General features: G+C 35.8%; 1 protein-coding gene across 1 annotated transcript in view; it reads right to left on the minus strand.

Annotated features, from left to right (window-relative positions):
* The window catches only part of LOC122816494 (glucagon receptor-like), a 2,063,211-nt gene that overhangs the window by 854,090 nt on the left and 1,190,307 nt on the right, over positions 1-18,814 (minus strand). The window contains exon 5 of the mRNA XM_044089325.1: positions 9,328-9,424. Coding sequence (XP_043945260.1) covers positions 9,328-9,424 — 97 coding nt within the window. The remainder of the gene's footprint in view (positions 1-9,327; positions 9,425-18,814) is intronic.

The raw sequence follows: 18,814 nt of genomic DNA on the forward strand, positions 1-18,814 counted from the left end.
GACTAAGATTTTATATTAATAAGAAAAGATGGCCACTTGGAACAAATCACAGGTATGGCACCTACAGGAGGGTTCATTGTGTGCATTGTCTGCACAGGGAGTAAACAGTAGGCCAGATATGTTGAAGACAGAACTGAGCCATATCTTTGGTTCAATATTATCAATTTTTTTAAACTAATTTTTATTTATTTATTTATTCCTGGCTTGTGATGACTTCAGCTATGTTATTTGGGGCAAAAAAATTAAATTAAATAGAAAACTGCTGAAAATACTTGATCCCAGTTTTCTGAATTGGAATTGACTATTTTTATTGCACTTAGCCAGTTAGTTACAGATAACCCTTACGGTTAAGGACAAGGTGTTCTGAGTTCTACCCTGTTTGTCTCAGTTCCTTTGAATTCTGTTTTTTTGCAGTGCATAATGGTGCAACTATATATCAAAAAGCCTTCACTCTACAGAAAAAATGCATCATTTGTTCAAAGGAGAAGGCAGAGAAAGAGGCAAGGGACAAGTGAAAAAGAAGAAATCAAAACTCTATGTGGAAGGATGGGAGAACATTACTGTAAGAAAAAAAGAGGAGAAAGAAGTTGGCATTAGGCCTCAAGCTGTGGATGTACAGTCAGCTGGATGAAGCATTGTATGTTTTAAATGTAGTAAGTAATGAAAACAGGGGGATTAATAAGATTAATGGTGATGAAGATCCTTTCTTTGTAATGATTGACAGAGCAGATATTGCTAAATGAAAAGATGAAGATCCTTCAGATCTGATCTGAAAGATAAGATAATGAACAGCAAATAGTGTTATGCTTGCCAGAAGCAAAACAAGATGGTGGACAGGCCTTAGAATGCCTTAATGTTAGGAAGTATAGATCTGATTTTATTCATGTTGGTACCAATGATCTCATCTTCAGGGACTCTTGACATTTAATAGGGACCTTACAGCTCTCTTAGATAGTATAGCTTGTACAAGTGTTAGGGCATATTTTTCACAACCACATATATAGTCAGGTCACTGTGAATAAATTTTTTTTGGGGGTAAATACCTACATGAAAAAAATGTCCCATTTAAAAAATGGAAGTGTGTAGACCATCCAAGACTAGTTTTGGGTACACATGTGTTCAGACAGGATGACGTGCACTTGTCAATATCAGTGAAAATAATTTTTGCAGTAGATAATTTGCAATATTTGGCAAACACAAGGTAGAATTTTTGCCAGGTTGAAAATTTAAAAGTTCACAGATAACAACATTTGATGTATCTCTAATGGTTGTTAATGCTAACAGCATTAATAATATTTTTTTTTATTTTGAAATTTTGCTACATTCCCACAAGATTGATGATGCTGTTTGTGAAACATGGTTAAAGAACAATGATCATAAACCAGTTCTGTCAGGTTATACTTGTTTTTACTGTAACAGACATTCTAACAAAAATCAGGTGGAGGTGTTATGATAGGGATTAAAGATAGCTATGAGACCTGTGATTATTACATGTTCAATGATAATGCTAATACTATAAATTTTGTAATTGTGACAATGAAGACAATCCTAGAACATTTAACAATTACTGGAGTGTGTAGACCACCAAAGTCAAGTGCTGATGACCTAGAAGAATTCATGCATTTCTTGCATGAAATACAGGAGGGGAAATAATACTGGCTGGGGACTTAAATTTAACAGAAACAGACTGGAATAGAATTGATTCAACATTCATAAAGAAATTATTCACAACATATGTTCAGGAACAACAGTTGCTTTCGATTGTAAAAAAAACTACCAGGAGCAGACCACACTAGACATTGTTTGTGTTCCTAAAGAAATTACTGTTACTTCATGTGAGGTTTTATCACCATTGATGTACAGTGATCATGGAATTATAAAGGTTAATTTGTTGATAGATAATTTTGCCAAACTGAAATCTAAACCAATGCACACAAGCTTAATAACAGGTTATATGGAAGCAAGGGACTCACGGAAACAGATAGCTGGTGCCAGAGCCATGGCCTGAAGTTAAACGCCAAAAAATGTATAGTCATACCCTTCGGGAAAAACAAGGTAACCCCAAGCTACCATATAGGTGGCAATCCACTAAGCACAGAAGAGGTTATCAGGGACCTGGGGACCCAGGTTGACAGTGGCCTTTCTTTTGACACTCACATTGCTAAAGTGGTTAGAAAGACCTTCTACATTGCCCACCTGATCATGAAGGGATTCACATCCAGATCTAGTGAGGTCATTGTTCCCCTGTACTCTTCACTTATCAGACCAATGATCGAGTACAATGCCCCATTCGGGATGTATCTCACCCGACATCTGCAGCAATTGGAGAGACCCCAAAAGTTCCTCACCAAAAGGATAAAGGGACTCCAAAATCTGTCATATGCTGCCAGATTGAAGAAACTCCAGCTCTATTCAGTCGCATACCGTCTGCTCAGAGGTGACATGTGCCTGACATACAAGGCCATGTCCAACCCGGAATTAATGGACATGCTCCACCTCAAAAATCCAAATCCACCAAAACCACTAGAGCAAGCGACTTAAACCTTAGCACGGATATAAATAGGATGTGCTGGAGGGATAGATTTATCACTCAGAGACTCCCTATGCTGTGGAATAAAATCCCGGTCCATGTGAGGCAGAGCACCTCGCTGACTCTGTTCAAGAGAAATCTAGACCTGTGGATGGGAGATCGTAGGTTTACCCCGGGAATCATCTCTGGGTCACTGCTGGACAGAGGCACAACAAACTAATGGGCACAGTATTTTTTCATATAAGGGGTGGCGTAAGCCACAATAATTTGGGCTAGGCTTATAAATGCCTTAGGGCAGATAGCCTAGTATAAACCTATGAACCTATGAACCTAAATAAGTCACTATGTAAAACTAATTAGAATGATGCATTCAGTGGAAAAAAAATGTAGTAGGAATGTGGAAAGTTTTAAAAGAGAAATTGTTGAATGCAAAAAAATCAAAAACATGTTTAACATCAGGATCTAGGCACGGGACATCAAGAGGAAATATTGACATAATAACAAGATACTAGATTCATGTGAGAGAAAAAAATATCAGAAACGGTACAGAGGGCAAAATACAACTTTGAAAACTCAAATAAACAAGCTGGACAGGCAAATTAAACATGGTGTGAAGCAAGATCAAGACAAATTTGAAGAAAATGTATACAAAGACAGTGAACATAACAGGAAACCATTTTATAGATACATAAGATGTGGATGGAGTAAAAACATACAAATTGACAAACTGTCTAGATTCTAAAATGTATTCTCAGACACAACAAATTATAGATATATTTACAAAATCTTATGCAAAGCAGTTTGGTTCCATAAAGAGGGTGATAAATTGCCCTAGTGACATTCAGGTAACCTCAGATACTGAAATCAAATTAGATTATATTGAAAAAAGAACTGCACAAACTGGCTGCATACAAAGCACAGGGAGGAGATGGAATTAGTAATCATGACCTGAGAACACTTCGGCAAGAACCTACAGCACCAATATATTTATTATTTACTAGGTCTTATAAACATGGAGAGATTCCTCCTGATTGCAGAAATGCACTTGTTAAACCCGTCTTTAAAGGAAAGAAGAGTAGAACAAACCCAGAGTCATATAGACCCTTAAGTTTACTTTCATGCTGTAGAAAAATAATGGAAAAGATGATGGGATAAATTATTGTCAGAAGTGGATAGGTTGGAACTTGAAACCATATATCACTATGCATATGCTGAAAAGAGATCTATTACCACCTGTAGCATGATGTTCTATAAGAATATAATAACAGCTATCAATGAAAAGCTGTGCTGTGATGTAATTTATATAAATTTAACTTCAGCATTTGACAGGGTCATGCACAAAACACTGATATATAAATTTGAACAACTAGGTATTGATGTACTCTTGATAAGATGGATAGCTGCATGGCTTACAAATAGGACATGGCAAGTATCATACAGTAACTGGACAGGTGAAATCCTTGGTTATAGTCAGGGTGTCCCACAGGACACTGTCCTAGCCCCACTGTTGTTTAGATTGTATCTTTCAGATCTGTCTTTTTCATTTGAGGTGTTCTACAGTCTGTATGTAAATGACATGAAATTGGGTAAACTGATTACATGTGTTACAGATAAGACATGTCTGCAAAATAACTTGACTAAATTGACCATTTGGGCACAGGAGAATAATAGGCTGACAAATACATTAAAAACTAAGCATATGAAGTTTGGAAGACATAAATTAAAAGGGGAATGTTTAATACAGCACACAGTGATTGAAAATGTAGACTCGTTTAAGGATGTGGGTATATGGGTAGAACTATAGGCTGTATACAAAGATTTATAACGTCTAGGAAATCAGAAATGATGAAGTCATTGTTAGTCACATTAGACAAAGCTTGAACATGCAATAACAATATGGAAACTTTATAAGAAAACAAGCATGAGTAAACTGGAAACAGTATAGCAGAAATATACTAAGGGCATCCAAGGATGGGAACATTTAACTTGTTGTGAAAGGCTAAAATATCTGCACTTATACAGTGTGATATTTAAGAGGAGACCTTATTCATGTATATAGGGCATTTAGACACAACTAAACAACTACCTCTGGGAATGTTTGTGGTTAACAAAAAGTACTAGAGAATCATCACAACCCATGTAGAAGGTTATATAGGAATGAGAAGTGTACTAACTGGTTCTCTGACAGAGTAGCCGATGCTTGGAACAGACTATCAAATTACATTAAAGCAAGCACTAGTATAGATATTTTTTAAGAATAGCTTGAACACATTATGGGAACAGCTATTTTGGTATATTGTCAGGCTAGAAGGGCATTAATGCCAGTGCTTGAAATATTTGTATGTATATATTTATGCATGTATGCATCAAACACTTTTAAATCTTTAGAAATGTAAATTAACACCATTTATCATTCCCAACTGCTCATTAAAATACAGTCATGACAAACAAAGTTCCCTTAGAATTCATTCAACATCTTTCAACATATTTAGTAAGAAAATTCTCATTGGGGCATGTGTGTTTAACTTGTTTTTACCATAAGAATAAAAGGCTTCATGAAAGTAAGGTATAAAGAAACCACAGCTGCAGAAACAGCAAACAAACTGATTTAATCTCTCTAGCACCTTTGCCAATAGTCTTCCAGGAGTACAAACAAGTTCATAAAACATGCCATTAAATAGCTAACCACATAAAAAATGCACACACAATTAAGACATTATTAATGGCTTAATTGATTAAATACTTCCAATTACATTAATTATTTAAACTTTCTGGTACAAATGTGTTATATTTTAAAATATATACAGCCTCTTTGTGTAGCAGTTTCTTTTTAAGGGTTCCTGCCTCAACCATGTGTACTACTATTTGCTCCAGAATACACTCTTTCAACTTTGATGCAAATCTTTAAATTTTAATTAATGCCATTGCTTGAAATATTTGTATGTGTGTATGTATGCATCAAATACAATTATTAGAGTATTGTTCTTCAGAGCTGTAAATTAGCACAATTTATCATTCCCGACTACTGATTAAAATACAGTCATGACAAACAAAACTTCCCTTAGAATTCATTCAACATTTTTCAACATACTTAGTAAGAAAATTCTCATTGAGGCCTGTATGTTTAACTTGTTTCTACCATACAGAATAAAAGGTTTCATGATAGTGAGGTGTCTGCAAAAAGGAAGGGACAGGAAAATATTATGCTATTAACTAGAAGACTGAGCAGATAACTAATATTTTGTATAAAGTATCTAAAATACACACACACACACACACACACACACACACACACACACACACACACACACACACGCACATTCTCATGTTCATTGGGACTCATGACTTTACCTATATTTCCCAGAACTACAGACAAAGCCATGAACGAGCTGATGTGGTCATTTACCAAGAAGATGAATCCTTCTGATTACTTCTATTGCCTGTTTCCCTGTTGTGTTTACGCGGTGCCTTACAGCTTGAAATTTGGTTTGACTTTAAGTGAAATGATATTGTTGAGTCTGACTTATAGAAAAAGCTTTCTTTAATTAAACTTATTTTTGCCACTGTAGGTATGCTAGTGAGAGCATACAGGTGAATGAGAGCACATAACCCTCATCTAAGTGAACATGCTGCTTATTCATTGGCCATTCTAACCCTGACCTGGTTATAAAGTGGATCATCCATTTGCCATCTCTTTGCTTTTTAATGCAGATAATGGTTCTGCATACACTGTGATGTAGATACAGAGGGGAATGTAGTATGGCTCACAGTCATCAAATACACACCAAATTACATTTATTTAAAATAAAGTTAGCTTTCCAGTAAGGGATGTTGTTATGCTCTCCTTGGTTGACAATAAATAATTGAGTATAAAGGCAAAGGATATATTTGGAGGTAACAGGAACACTTTTTTTTTCAACTCGTGTATAATCCCTTTCCCTCCAGGAAGTACAATGTAAAATGTTCATTTACTACCTTATTTCTTTTTGACAGAACTCACTGATATATAGGAAAAATAAAGAAAATCTTTTCTTCTAAATAAGTACTGTTTTAATTAGTCCTGTATGGATGTATAAAGATGTGTGAATTCTTTTAAGTACTCAGTCTTGTCATGTTTAAAATAATGAAAGAAAAAAACATAAAAAGTACTTTTATTACTAAAATTAATATAAGAAGAATGGCATTTTAAAATGGAGTGAAATTAGAACTTAATAATACATATACTTATTTTTATATTCAAGGGGATTTATTTTGTTACCATGAAAATTATTTATAAAAAGCAGAAAGATTCATATGCATTCAACAATGCAGGGTGAATTTTTTTTAAGTTTCAATATTCGACAATCTCCAGAAACTAACTCTACAGTCAACTATATACAGTATGGTTGTCTATCAACACTTGTGTTAGGAACTTTTATAGCAATTAAGAAATACTTAGTACTGTATTTTATAAATGAACTAGTTTGACGACAGTAAGCATTCATATTCCTCATCTTGTCAGGTGGCATCAGTAATAAGCTAAGTGCCTTAATAGTAGATTAGTTCATGGTGAGGTGGCTAGCCAAATGGCTGAATGACAGAAGCCACATAAAGTGGCAAGCACCTCCTTGGAAACTGTGATACCAGCTGGCAGTGCATCCCAGGGCTCACTACTGAAATCCATCCAATCCAGCATCTACTTCTCTGGTATCTGTACTAGGAATCTGGACCCTTGGTTAATTAATTTTGCAGATGCCTGGAAGCTATGCATTTTGTCAAATCTCTTTGTGATACCTATTCATTAGAGTGGGAAATAATCCTCAGAAACAAATGTTGCATGGAAAAAAGGGATAAAAATGAGATGGGAACAACTGAAGTATTGTCACATTGGGTGAACAACCATTGCCGTCAATGTACAGTATAGCAAATATGCCACACCATAACGATAACATAGTCAGGGATCTTTGAACCTGAATCAATAATTTGATCTTATTTGCCCACAATATAGCAACAATAGTTAGAAAAATCCTTACAACTAACCTCTAAAGGCACATCATCCAGGGCAAAAGAAGTTACCATTCCTCTGTCTGCAACCCTAATTAGACCCACTCCTCCTTTAGGATGTACCTTTCTAGACATATTTTTTAAATAGAAAAGTCCAAGGAGTTCCTAACCAAGGACATTGTTGACCTAAAGTCCCTGTGCTACCAGAAAAGGCATAAAGTGCTTGAAGTGCTATCCATTTACTTTTTTCTTATAGGCTCTTGTGGAGGATCTATGTCTTGTCTTCTCAGCCATTGGGGACCCCATCCTCCTTCATCTACTATAGTTTCACACGTCAGATATTGCTAGTAGTACCACTTCAAGGGATGTAACATGTATCATATTTTAAGCTACCTTCAGAGTATATGAATTTGAGTAGAAGCAGATGCAGTTGGTCATTTTGAGTATATAGGCTAGATAATTTTTCATTCGCAGATACTTTAATGTTCTCGTCCTGTCTCCTTGAGTTAGAATATGATAAATGCAATATTACATTTATGTGATTAGTAAACTGAATCTTTGAAATTAATTTTCTTTTTAAGGTCAGACTGACAAAGGATGATTTTGCAGTGCACACAAGGCATCCTTCAGTATGTGACTAAAAGTTAAATATGAATTCTGTCAGGGGAAATGACAATAATGCATTTTTTTATCACACACAATGTTTGTGCTGACAAGCGTGCTTTTATATCTGAAGGACAAGGACACATAAAAGTATATTTTGTTTACTTGCAATAAACAGTTGAAGCATCGTGATTTCATCTTACCTGGTAAAAAGAGAAGAACATAAAGACTTTTTGGGACACTCCATTATTACTATGGAATAGCATGAGTTTAAGTTGAAGAAGACACTTCTGTGATTAATTTCTGATTTGCCTTATAATGTAAATATTGGCATTTACACCATACAGTAGAACAGGCTTATGCATGTGCAATCTGCTCTTAGTTGAGATTGAGCCATTGTGTCTCTTTATAACAGTTATATACAACATAGTAACATTTTATAGACATTAAAAACCTTGAATATGTTATCCAAAAGTTTCAAGGGTGTCTAGAAGTCCCAAATATGATATCGCAACATACAATGCCTGTAATAGTCACTAATAACTAAAATCCACCAGTGTATGAGGAAGGAAAAAGTCATCAGAAACAAGTGACTAGTACAGAAACAATATAAAATTTATTAAAACAACAGAGCTCTGATAAAGTTCCAAACAATAAGGAATGAAAGTGCATAGCTTGAGTTGTTTTAATAAATAATCTGGCCCATTATATTGCTTCTATACTAGTCACTGTTTTTTGATGACTTTTTTCATCCTAGTATATTGGTGGAGTTTGGTTATTTGTATCTAGTACTTCTCATTCTGAACATGTCAATGGTCTTGTAACTCAATTGCCTTATATATTCCATGATCTAATGACCCTAACATAGACTTCCAACATGTGCAACTGCGTAACATTTACTTGTAAGTTCCAGGGCATCCATATGTCATTTAAGTAACATTTATGAAATTTTAAAGTGCCTTCAGAATATATGAATCTTTGTAGAAGCAGACATAGTTTGCCACTCTGAAGATACAGGCTAGATAATTCTAATGTGCAGACAGTTTAATGTTGTCATCCTGCTTCCTTGTAGTAGAATATGTAGTTTATTCATGCACTACAACGGTTTAACATATACCTGCCATATCTCATTGCTAGCTGGTATGACTGATATAATTCTAAATTCTAGTAGAAATGGTTCTCTTTAGTTTCAGTAAAATTCTAACACCTACCTTGAGGGTATGGCTCACTTTCAATTTTCTTCAAGCATTCATCCCTGTATCTCATCCACCTCTCAAATGTTTTCTCCAAGACTTTTGTCCTGCAGACCTGAAGGTGAGAAAAATGGAACATGCTAAGCTTGTAGCTTTATAGAAAGGATATAAATTGCTTGCATCAGAATGAGTCTTGGCTTGAAAACTGCAGTACCTTGTATTTTTAAATTATTTATACCTAACTGGTAGATCTCATCTTCTCCAGAAATGTGAAGTATTTGCACTTACTATCTGGCACAAGCTAGTTCTGTGTTCTCCTTAATTTTCTGTTTCTCCAGTCTGTAGCCACACGTTTGCATTTCTCTCTCTCTTTTATATATATATATATATATATATATATATATATATATATATATATATATATATACACATACATACAAAGAAAGAGCAAGAGAAATATTTAGGTTCATAGGTGTATACTAGTCTAACAACCACTAGGGCCCTTATAAGCCTAGCAATGCAACCCATATGTGACCCACAAATTTGATTTATATGGGGCAACTTACTGACTACCTCTGTCCACTCTTTCCATCAGAGACATAGGCACTAGACCAGGGGTGAATTTCATATTACCCATCTATTGGCCCAAGGTCCGCTGAGGGATTGGGAGGAACTCTGCTTCACATAGATAGGGAGCCTGTTCCAGAGAAAAGGGATTCTCTGGGAAACATATCTGTCAATCAAATAGGTCCTTTTTATGATGCAAGCAAAATGTACGTCTTTTAATCTAGTAGTTCTGATTATTTTTATTTTCTGGATGCACAGAAGGTTCATCAAAACAAGGTCCATGGGATGGCCAGTCAAAGATCACCTCTCAGTAGCCTGCATGATACAGAGCAGAGAGACAAGCCTTTGAGGCAATCAGTGCAGGACATTGTGTTTACTCCCTGAATTCTTTTTGTAGAGAACCTTTGTGAATGTTCCAGTTGCTGCATGTGTCTGGTCAGATACATACTAAAGGGGTATTATAGTCTATGATAGGTCTATGATACTCTATGATAGGTTTATGAGGGCTGAGTATAGAGATATGATGACCTCTTGGGACAGGATGTCATGCCCTTGCTTATAAGCTCAACAACATAGAAGGAGTTTCTTACTAAACTGGACACATGTTGATTGAAGGTTAGACTACAATCTATATGAGTTACCAGGGCCCTGGCAAATCAAATTTTCAGACTGTTTTATTAATGATGGAGTTACCCAGGGTGGCAGACTTCCCAAAAAGGTATTTAGTTTCAAGCCATGGCTTTGGCACCAAGTGTTTGCCTGTGTTAAACCTTCCTTAAGGGTGTTCTCATCTTGGGGGGATTCAGTGTCTGCTCCCAATGTGCAGTCATCTGTGAACTTGGTTAGCTTGAGACCTTTAACATTGTCTTTGACATCCTCGAAGTAGGCCCCAAAGAGCAGCTGGCCTAACATTATAATTTGTATTGGATGCATAAAGCTTTTGCTACTGCTGCTGTTTTGTAGTTTGGATCACTTTAGCTTTTGATTAATTGGATTATTTTAGCTTTTGATTAATTGGATTACTTTAATTTCTGATTATAACAAAATATGTACTCTTCTGTGCAGTTTATAGAGAAGCATCTTGTTTCAGTAGGTAAAAACGTCCTGTGGTGGGATTCTAGAACAACTGCTGAAAAAAATGGCTTGGATTTTGAAATTGCTTTTTGCATTTAGATAGCCCTTTGTGGAGTTAGTATCAATAGCTATCATTGCATTACTTATTTATTTTTAAGTAATGGAATAGTTCCTTTACAAAATAAATAATAACCGGCCAGCAACAGCCCTATATAAAGTGGTGAAAGCTTTGTGCTGCTTGACTTCAAATGATTATTTGTGATGACAATGTGCAGAAAGCCTATGAATATTTAAAAGGTTAAAGTACGGTGGATATAGCAGATGGCCACAAATTCTTGTTCTGAGACTGAGAGAGCAGGACAGCCTGTTGTAGTGTGAGGCAAGTTTTTTTTTTTTGTTAAATCCTTGCAGGCAACCAGGTAAGAGCATTAATTGTGTTGGTGTTAAACTGAGCCTAACCACTTCAGTGTCCTTTATAACGAACGGCAAAACATAGGCATACTAATTAAATAGTGTTTTTATTTCTAATGTTTGCATTGGATACAGAACTGATTAAATAACTGACTCCAAACACTGAAAAGCAGACTGTACTCTACTTCAGTCTGTATATAACCACCCTGTGAAGGCCTTAATAAGGAGAAATAAACTTTGAAGCAGATTTGGAAAAATGGTGCAACTGTAAGCCCATTTTCTCTGCATTTGAGTATACCTTCTGGAAACATGAAAATCTGCTGTTTCATTGGACAGTTCAGATTTTGGGAGGGTAAACTGTAGCCAAATTCCATGCATTATATTTTTATCGTAATTTCTGTTTTCATCTAACATACTGTAAAAAGGTATTTGTGCATTATATAAATATAATGTGGCTATATGTATGTGGTTATTCTCTAATGGTGATGCAGTCTGGGAAATTTACATGGTAGTTTCTTGCATCTAGGTGTCATATAATAGGCCATGAGTGGGAATTATTTTGTGATTTACTCCTAACTGCTCATCATTGAGGCCAAAGGCAAAGCCAAGGAATCAAATGTTTAAACCAGAAGGGAACAAATCAAAACCAAAATTCCCAATCTATCTAGATGCTTTTTCTAAAGTATTGTTATCATACTGTTACATTTTCTTTGTCTTCCTAAATTAAGGAATCTTTGAGCAAGTACAATTGTATGTTTCCTAGTGATCACACAAATTGAGTAGTAGTAGTTTTACAAGTGTTTTTATCTTTAAATCAGTATGTTTTAGTTCATAGCACGTATTTCTGTTTGCTTGAAGTACATTATGGCTCAGTCAGCACCAAAGTAGCTATAATTGCTGGTCTGGGTAAGGGGCTATCTGTTGGTAAAACATAAATAACTGCTGTTGTTTGATTGATTATTCTGGGCTAGGTTTATAGGGCTAATGTGATTTCAGTAAAACAACTTAGAAAGGGATATTTTTCTGTGCGGGTTACTTCTCTGAAATACATTATGTGGCCATTATTTTTATTACAGTCAGATGGCTAAGGTATAGACAGCAAAGTGTCCTTAACTGTTGAAATGGGTGGCTGGCTATGAATGAAAGCAATTCACCATCTTGATGTTTACTAGGTTTAAAGTCTATCTTTAAGGACTAGCATATGTTTGAGTGAAATAAATTGGAATATATACTCTCTGGCTGCTGTTTGTGTGAAATAAATATGAAACTGTCCCTGATTTCACAGAATGTCCCTGACTTTGCATCATATTTTTTTCCTGTGTCTCATAAATATGTGTTTTCTGGAAAACTGTTGAGGCTTGCAGTCAGTATAATCCCACCTTTTTTCCATTTTTGGACATAGGGTATATATAAACTCTAGCAACTTTATACGTGTATGACAGCAGTATTTACAATTATTTTTTTCTGATTCTTGTACTAAGAGATTGGGAGGCATTTTTTATCAGAGTTGGATCAGGTGTACACAACAAAGTGACTATAACTGGTAGGTTGGTGTGGAGGCCCTTTGTGAAAGAATGTAACTTGCCTTCTTGTCATTTGCTCAATACACCATCTGGTTTTGCAGGGTTAATGTGAATATGTATGAAATAGGTTGAGCTACTTGTGGCTACTGTTTATGTGAAGCAAAATTGAATTTATATAGCTCTTAAATGTTTCTAATTCAACAGAATATTCCTGGCTTTTGTTTCACTTTTACTTTTGTTTGTCATAAAAATCTGTGTTTTTCTGACAAACTGTTGAAGACCACAGTCATTAAATAATGTCAGACATTTGAGTTTTAGATGTCATATCCTTCACAAAATACATGCTAATATAAAAACTGTTATTATAACAATTTTTTAAGTAAAAGATAGCAATATTTAAAATATGTCCTTGAATATGGCCTTTGTCTTGCCTGTTTTGCCTGTGTATCTAATTCTTGTGTTAAGATATTGTGAGGTATTGTTTTTATCACTCCTAGATGAGATGTATGCAACAAAGTAGCTATAGCTACTGGGTTGGAAAGGTCTTAGGATGAAAGTAGCTTATCCTATTGCTGTTTGTTCATTCCAAACTGTCTGACTTTGCAGGACTAGTGTACTTTGTGTGAAATAAGGTGTACTACTTGGGCTGCTATGTGTTTGTGTGAAATAAACTTGCAATACAGTATTGCTTCTATATGTATGTATATAGTTCCACTGCATTTTGTCAAGCATCCATTTGGTTGACAAATGCAGGGTGTAATGTTTAATTCTGATGGTACAGATAGCTGAGTAGTCCAAATGCTGACTTTGTGTTTCTCAAGACAGGTGAGTGGAGTTGGAAGGGGAAAGAGTGTTTCTGCATGTTTGTGAGTTAGGGTTAGGGTCAGGGATAGGTGAGGGATAAATGTTGTAGGTTTGTGTGTGAGTTTGAGTATTTTATGGTTATTGTCAGGGTTAGGAAAGGGGAATAGATGTAGTATTGTTAAGATGTGTGTTTGTGTGTGTGTGTGTGTGTGTGTGTGTGTGTGTGTGTGTGTGTGTGTGTGTGTGTATGTATGCGTGTGTGCGTGTGTGTATGTGTGTATGTGTGCGTGTGTGAGTGTACAAGTGTGTTTTGTGTTGTGGCAATGTTACAGGAAGGTTTTTATTAATTCATTGCATCTGAGTGATGCCACTAGGTACATCTGCAGTTAACTCCTGCTGACACTTTTAGGCATCAAATATTGCTTGTTCATATTTGCATCAATAATTGCAAAACCATGCTATGTAGAAGGTTTTAAAATATTTCATCTTAAAGCTTACATAATAAACCCGACTGCAATAATATTTGACCTCTGTCTACTGTAGGTAAATAGATATTAACTGTTGTTTTTATGATATTAATTTATATAGATAAAATATTCACATTTTTCTAAATATCTCAACAACCAAGTAACACAGACAGAACTCTTTAGCCTCACATGGAAGCTCTCAGCTAGCTGAATAAAATGCTGCTGACAGTATATGTGTAACTTGAGTGGTTGCTGAGATGTTGTAAGTTGTTTACAAAATATTACAAATTTAATAGTTACTCTGTTTAGTGTGAGTTATAAAATTTGGTTTAAGACCTAGAACCTAAAGAATACTACCACTGTAAAAATAGTTTGTGCTGAAGAGTTTTCCATTTCCCTGTTGTTCTAGAGATATAAACATTCGTTTGAAATGTGAGGACATAATTTGGCTCTGTCAAAAGGCTTAGGTTCTGCTCACTGGAAGTTACAGTGCAAACTTCCTGAGCCCATTAGAGTGGATGCGTTAAGGTAAGGTGTAGGGTTCGGGTTGAAGGAAGGGACAGCAGTATGGTTATGGCGGGAACCCATTACTAAGGTGGTGCAGGAGGGGGTGGATGATGACCATTTCTAATGATAATAGGACAAAAGCAATCTGCTCAACACAGAGACACATTGCAGTTTTTGCTTATGTTTTTCTAGTCCTGAGTACAAATGAAAGGTTGCTTTTTTTTAATCTACCATTTAGTGTTTCACTTCAGGCTTTGTGGTTTGACTAGCTAGTGAGCTACAACTTTGATTTAAATATCTGTATATCTGTATCTATCTATCTATATATATTATGCAGGGTAGGCAGGCCGCCCTTCACCCCCCACACCCCTTACTACTTAAATATTCTCTCTCTGAGATCACACTACAGTGCAGGAAATGGGAATCTTCCAGTCCCACACTGTAGCGGGATCTCTGCTATCTTTTGTCGGCCTTTCAAATGTTCTCTCATATGGTGTCGGCCATATGAGTTTCGAACATTTGAAAGTTTGAACAAATGAAGGGCTCCCAAACATATATATATATATGTGTGTGTGTGCAGATGCTTTAGTCAACAGTATGTTTGGTCATGTTGACAGGTGCGTGAGATTGCACAATTCTTGGAGGTTGTGAATATTCCCTATCCCCAATTTTGTGCAATCTCAGAGTTAGTGTATATAATTAACAATGTTATTTATGTTTTTTTGCATTAAGTTTTGCATACACTGATGTTGCCTCTCATGGCATGCATAGTAGTGCATAGACCTTTGTGTTTTTGACATATTGTGAAGTCTGTTTGGGACAAACACAAATGTTGACCATAGCTAGCATAATCATATATATGTATACACACACCTATATATATATATATATATATATATATATATATATATATATATATATATATATATTTTTTTTTTTTTTTTTACTATAATCAGACATCTGGTGTGTACAGAGTGAATAGGGCTATAACTGATGGGTATGGAGGTGGCCTGTGGATGAGAATGGTTGACTTAGTCGTTATGATCAAATTAATAAATGTCATTAGTCTGACTTTGAAGGGCAATTGTACATTTGAGCAAAGCAATTTATTAACTTTTTTATAGCACTCAGATTTTTGGTGTAAAAAGTCAAATGGTTTTAACTGGTGGGTATGGACATTCATAGATTATAATGGCAGCAGTCTGAATGGTCTTACATCATGAAGATGAATGCAAAAGTATATCTACATTTATGCGTCGCCCAAAAAAAAAAAGTGTGTTTGTGTGGTGGGGGCCCATGTTTTGAAAACTACCCAAGGTCCAAGGTACGCTTTATCCGTCACTGGTCATTATGCATTATTTTTGCTACAGATATAGTATTAATGTATAGTATACAAGTTCAGGTGTCTTAATTACATTTAACAGTTTGAAAGAATCCTTTTCCAGTAATTCCAAAACATTTTAGTTTGTGAGATTGACTACAGCTGATTGATTATAAAATGAAGGCAAAGAGTCACTGGTGATAGCGCCTAATAACAACTTATCTCTGCAGAAAGTCATACAGGCATCTCATATTTAACATAATTGTTTAAGAGAAAAATGGACTATGCCACGGACAGACTATTTTCTTTTCTTAAAATGAAGTGCAGGATTTGGCACTCCATATATTACACATATATCATGTTAATAATTATATTCCTCCATGTATGAAATTATTTTAGTGCATTGACATACACACAGTAAAATAGAGCCATTGTATTTGTTGGTGGTTTATAATTTCTCATTTAGAAATGATAATTTCCAAACAATGCTTGCCTTAGGCTCCAGAAAAAAAAATAATCAGGTTTATGCTTTCATACCTGGAAATCATCACTACCAAATGATGACTGCTTTAGCCACCAGAAGGAATTACACTGACGTGTTAAGTCATGTTTATTGCAGTGTCCATTTACTGTGAATTATAGATACAAAAATGATCAAGGTACATTATCTGTCATCTCATTTTTTTTCTATAAAGGTACAAACTATATTCTGAATCCATCTAAAGCACCAGCCTTTACTATTATACTCCTTCCATGCAACTTTAGCATATATACGTTAATTCTACCTACAGAAGAAAATAGAAATGGCCCTCATGTCTTCCTAACTCATGTTTCTTGTGTGATGCCTTTTGTTAACCTGTGATTGGCCCTTTTTCATATCCCTTCCTTTCCTTCTGCAGTAAAAAAAAATATGTAATTCCTTTTGAAAAGACTTAATTGATGACCGATTGCTGTGCACAGAGGGATAAAACCATTTATGTGACCCAGAATGACCAAAGTTCAATTAGTAGCTCAGGGACTGGATGTTGGGGGCTGAGATGGTGGGAGTGAATGGCTGATGTCAGCTTACCCATCCTACAAGGGATGAAGGCAGCACTGGTGTCCTACTAGGATGAGGCCTAGTGGGAGCTTTGAGTGTTGCACCCATGAAGATCAGATCAATGGAACACATACTAGAGCAGTGCTTGCACTATAGTTTTGGAGAACATGCACACAGAGGTGAGCATATTCAGCCAGGAACTCACCAGTGATTGTGCAGCTCTGGGTGTTGCACCCATGGAAATCAGACCTATAGAACATGCACTGCAGCAATGCTTGCACTGTAGCTCTGGAGAATATGATCATGGAGATGTGCATATTCACCCAAGTACCCACATGTGAATAAGGAGTGTAGATCGCAATTATGGAACACATGCTACATCACTGCTTGCACTGTAGCTCTGGAGAACATGCCCATGGAGATGAGAATATACACCCAGGAATCCACCAGTGATTGTAGAGTTCTAGATTTCTGCCAGTTAGGGTCAGGAGCTCCATGGAAGAACTTGCCTGACAAATTGACTCACTCCATACTGCTTGCCTCTCAGACGGGCCAGCAAGTGAGATCACCTGAGCAGCACATGGGCTTTGTTTTTTTGACTTGGGGTGGGGATGGGCCTGATCTTTAGTGTTTGTTTATGAAGGTGGTGAGCTCGGGCACAGTGAATCTGGGATAGGAAAAGGGACTTGCTGAGCCAAGTGGGCACTGTTAATGGAGGGTCATTTGGACAGTTGAATGGATGGGGAGGAACTTCATTTTTTTTAAACAGTTTTATTAAATTATCACTTAAGACATAGGTAAACATATATTAACATAAAAGAAAACAAACCATTGTAACATTTTTCCATTTAAATGCACTGTACATGACATATGCTTTCTTTGTTACTATTATCAGTCCATTACAAAAAATTACTGAATTCCTGCTTTCCATTAGACCTTACTCCTCTTCCTCATGAACATTATGCATGCATTGTACCCAGAATTTCCATTTACTTTTATGTAATTTGCTCTTTTCCTTTTCCAAAGATCCCTCTTCCAACTCTTTTATGTCTTTTTATAATATTTAATACCTTAAATACAGTTGTGTAGACTGACCTCCATTTTCTTCTAATTGCTTTTTTGGCAGCCAGCAGAATAAAGCTTAACAAGCCTTACTGTGTCTAGATAATTCAGATCCTGTATTTCAGCTGAAGAGAATAATTTCTTTACTTACAGCCATTTGCTTACCCAAATGTTCTGACAGAGTACTCTGTAGGGAATTTAAAAAAATTGCCATCTCATTATACTCTCAAAACATATGTTCCCAGTTATCTCTTTCTTCTTCATCACATCTCCAACATTTGCTGTCTACCAGAGGAAATATTCTCTGTACAAACTATTGAAAATCGCCACTGAGGATTTAACCTTGGCTCAGTGGTGATTTTCAGTAGTTCGTTTTTAGTGTTTTTGGTGAATTTAGAAATATTCTCTGTAGTCTGCTTAGAGTATAAAAATACCTATGCAAACACTTCCAAGCAAAAATGTTAAACCTTCTTGTTTGCATACTTGGGAGCCATACATATGTCTTCCCATTGATTTCTTGTAAATTGCACTTCTTGTCTCTCTTCCCAGTCTTTTATAATTTCCTCTGATTGAGTCTTATCATGCAATATTTTGTATATACTACTAATTATCCCTTTAACAGATGCTTCTGTTCTAGATTCATCTAAAAACTCTAACAGAGCAGGTCTTTCACTTAAAATTCTTCTGTCCCTTTCATTTTGCCTGTACTCTGAGATCAAGCCTTGGTAGG

Source organism: Protopterus annectens, chromosome 12.part0 (genome assembly GCF_019279795.1).
Source record: "Protopterus annectens isolate FY-2018-M chromosome 12.part0, PAN1.0, whole genome shotgun sequence".
In the NCBI taxonomy this organism is placed as follows: domain Eukaryota; kingdom Metazoa; phylum Chordata; order Ceratodontiformes; family Protopteridae; genus Protopterus; species Protopterus annectens.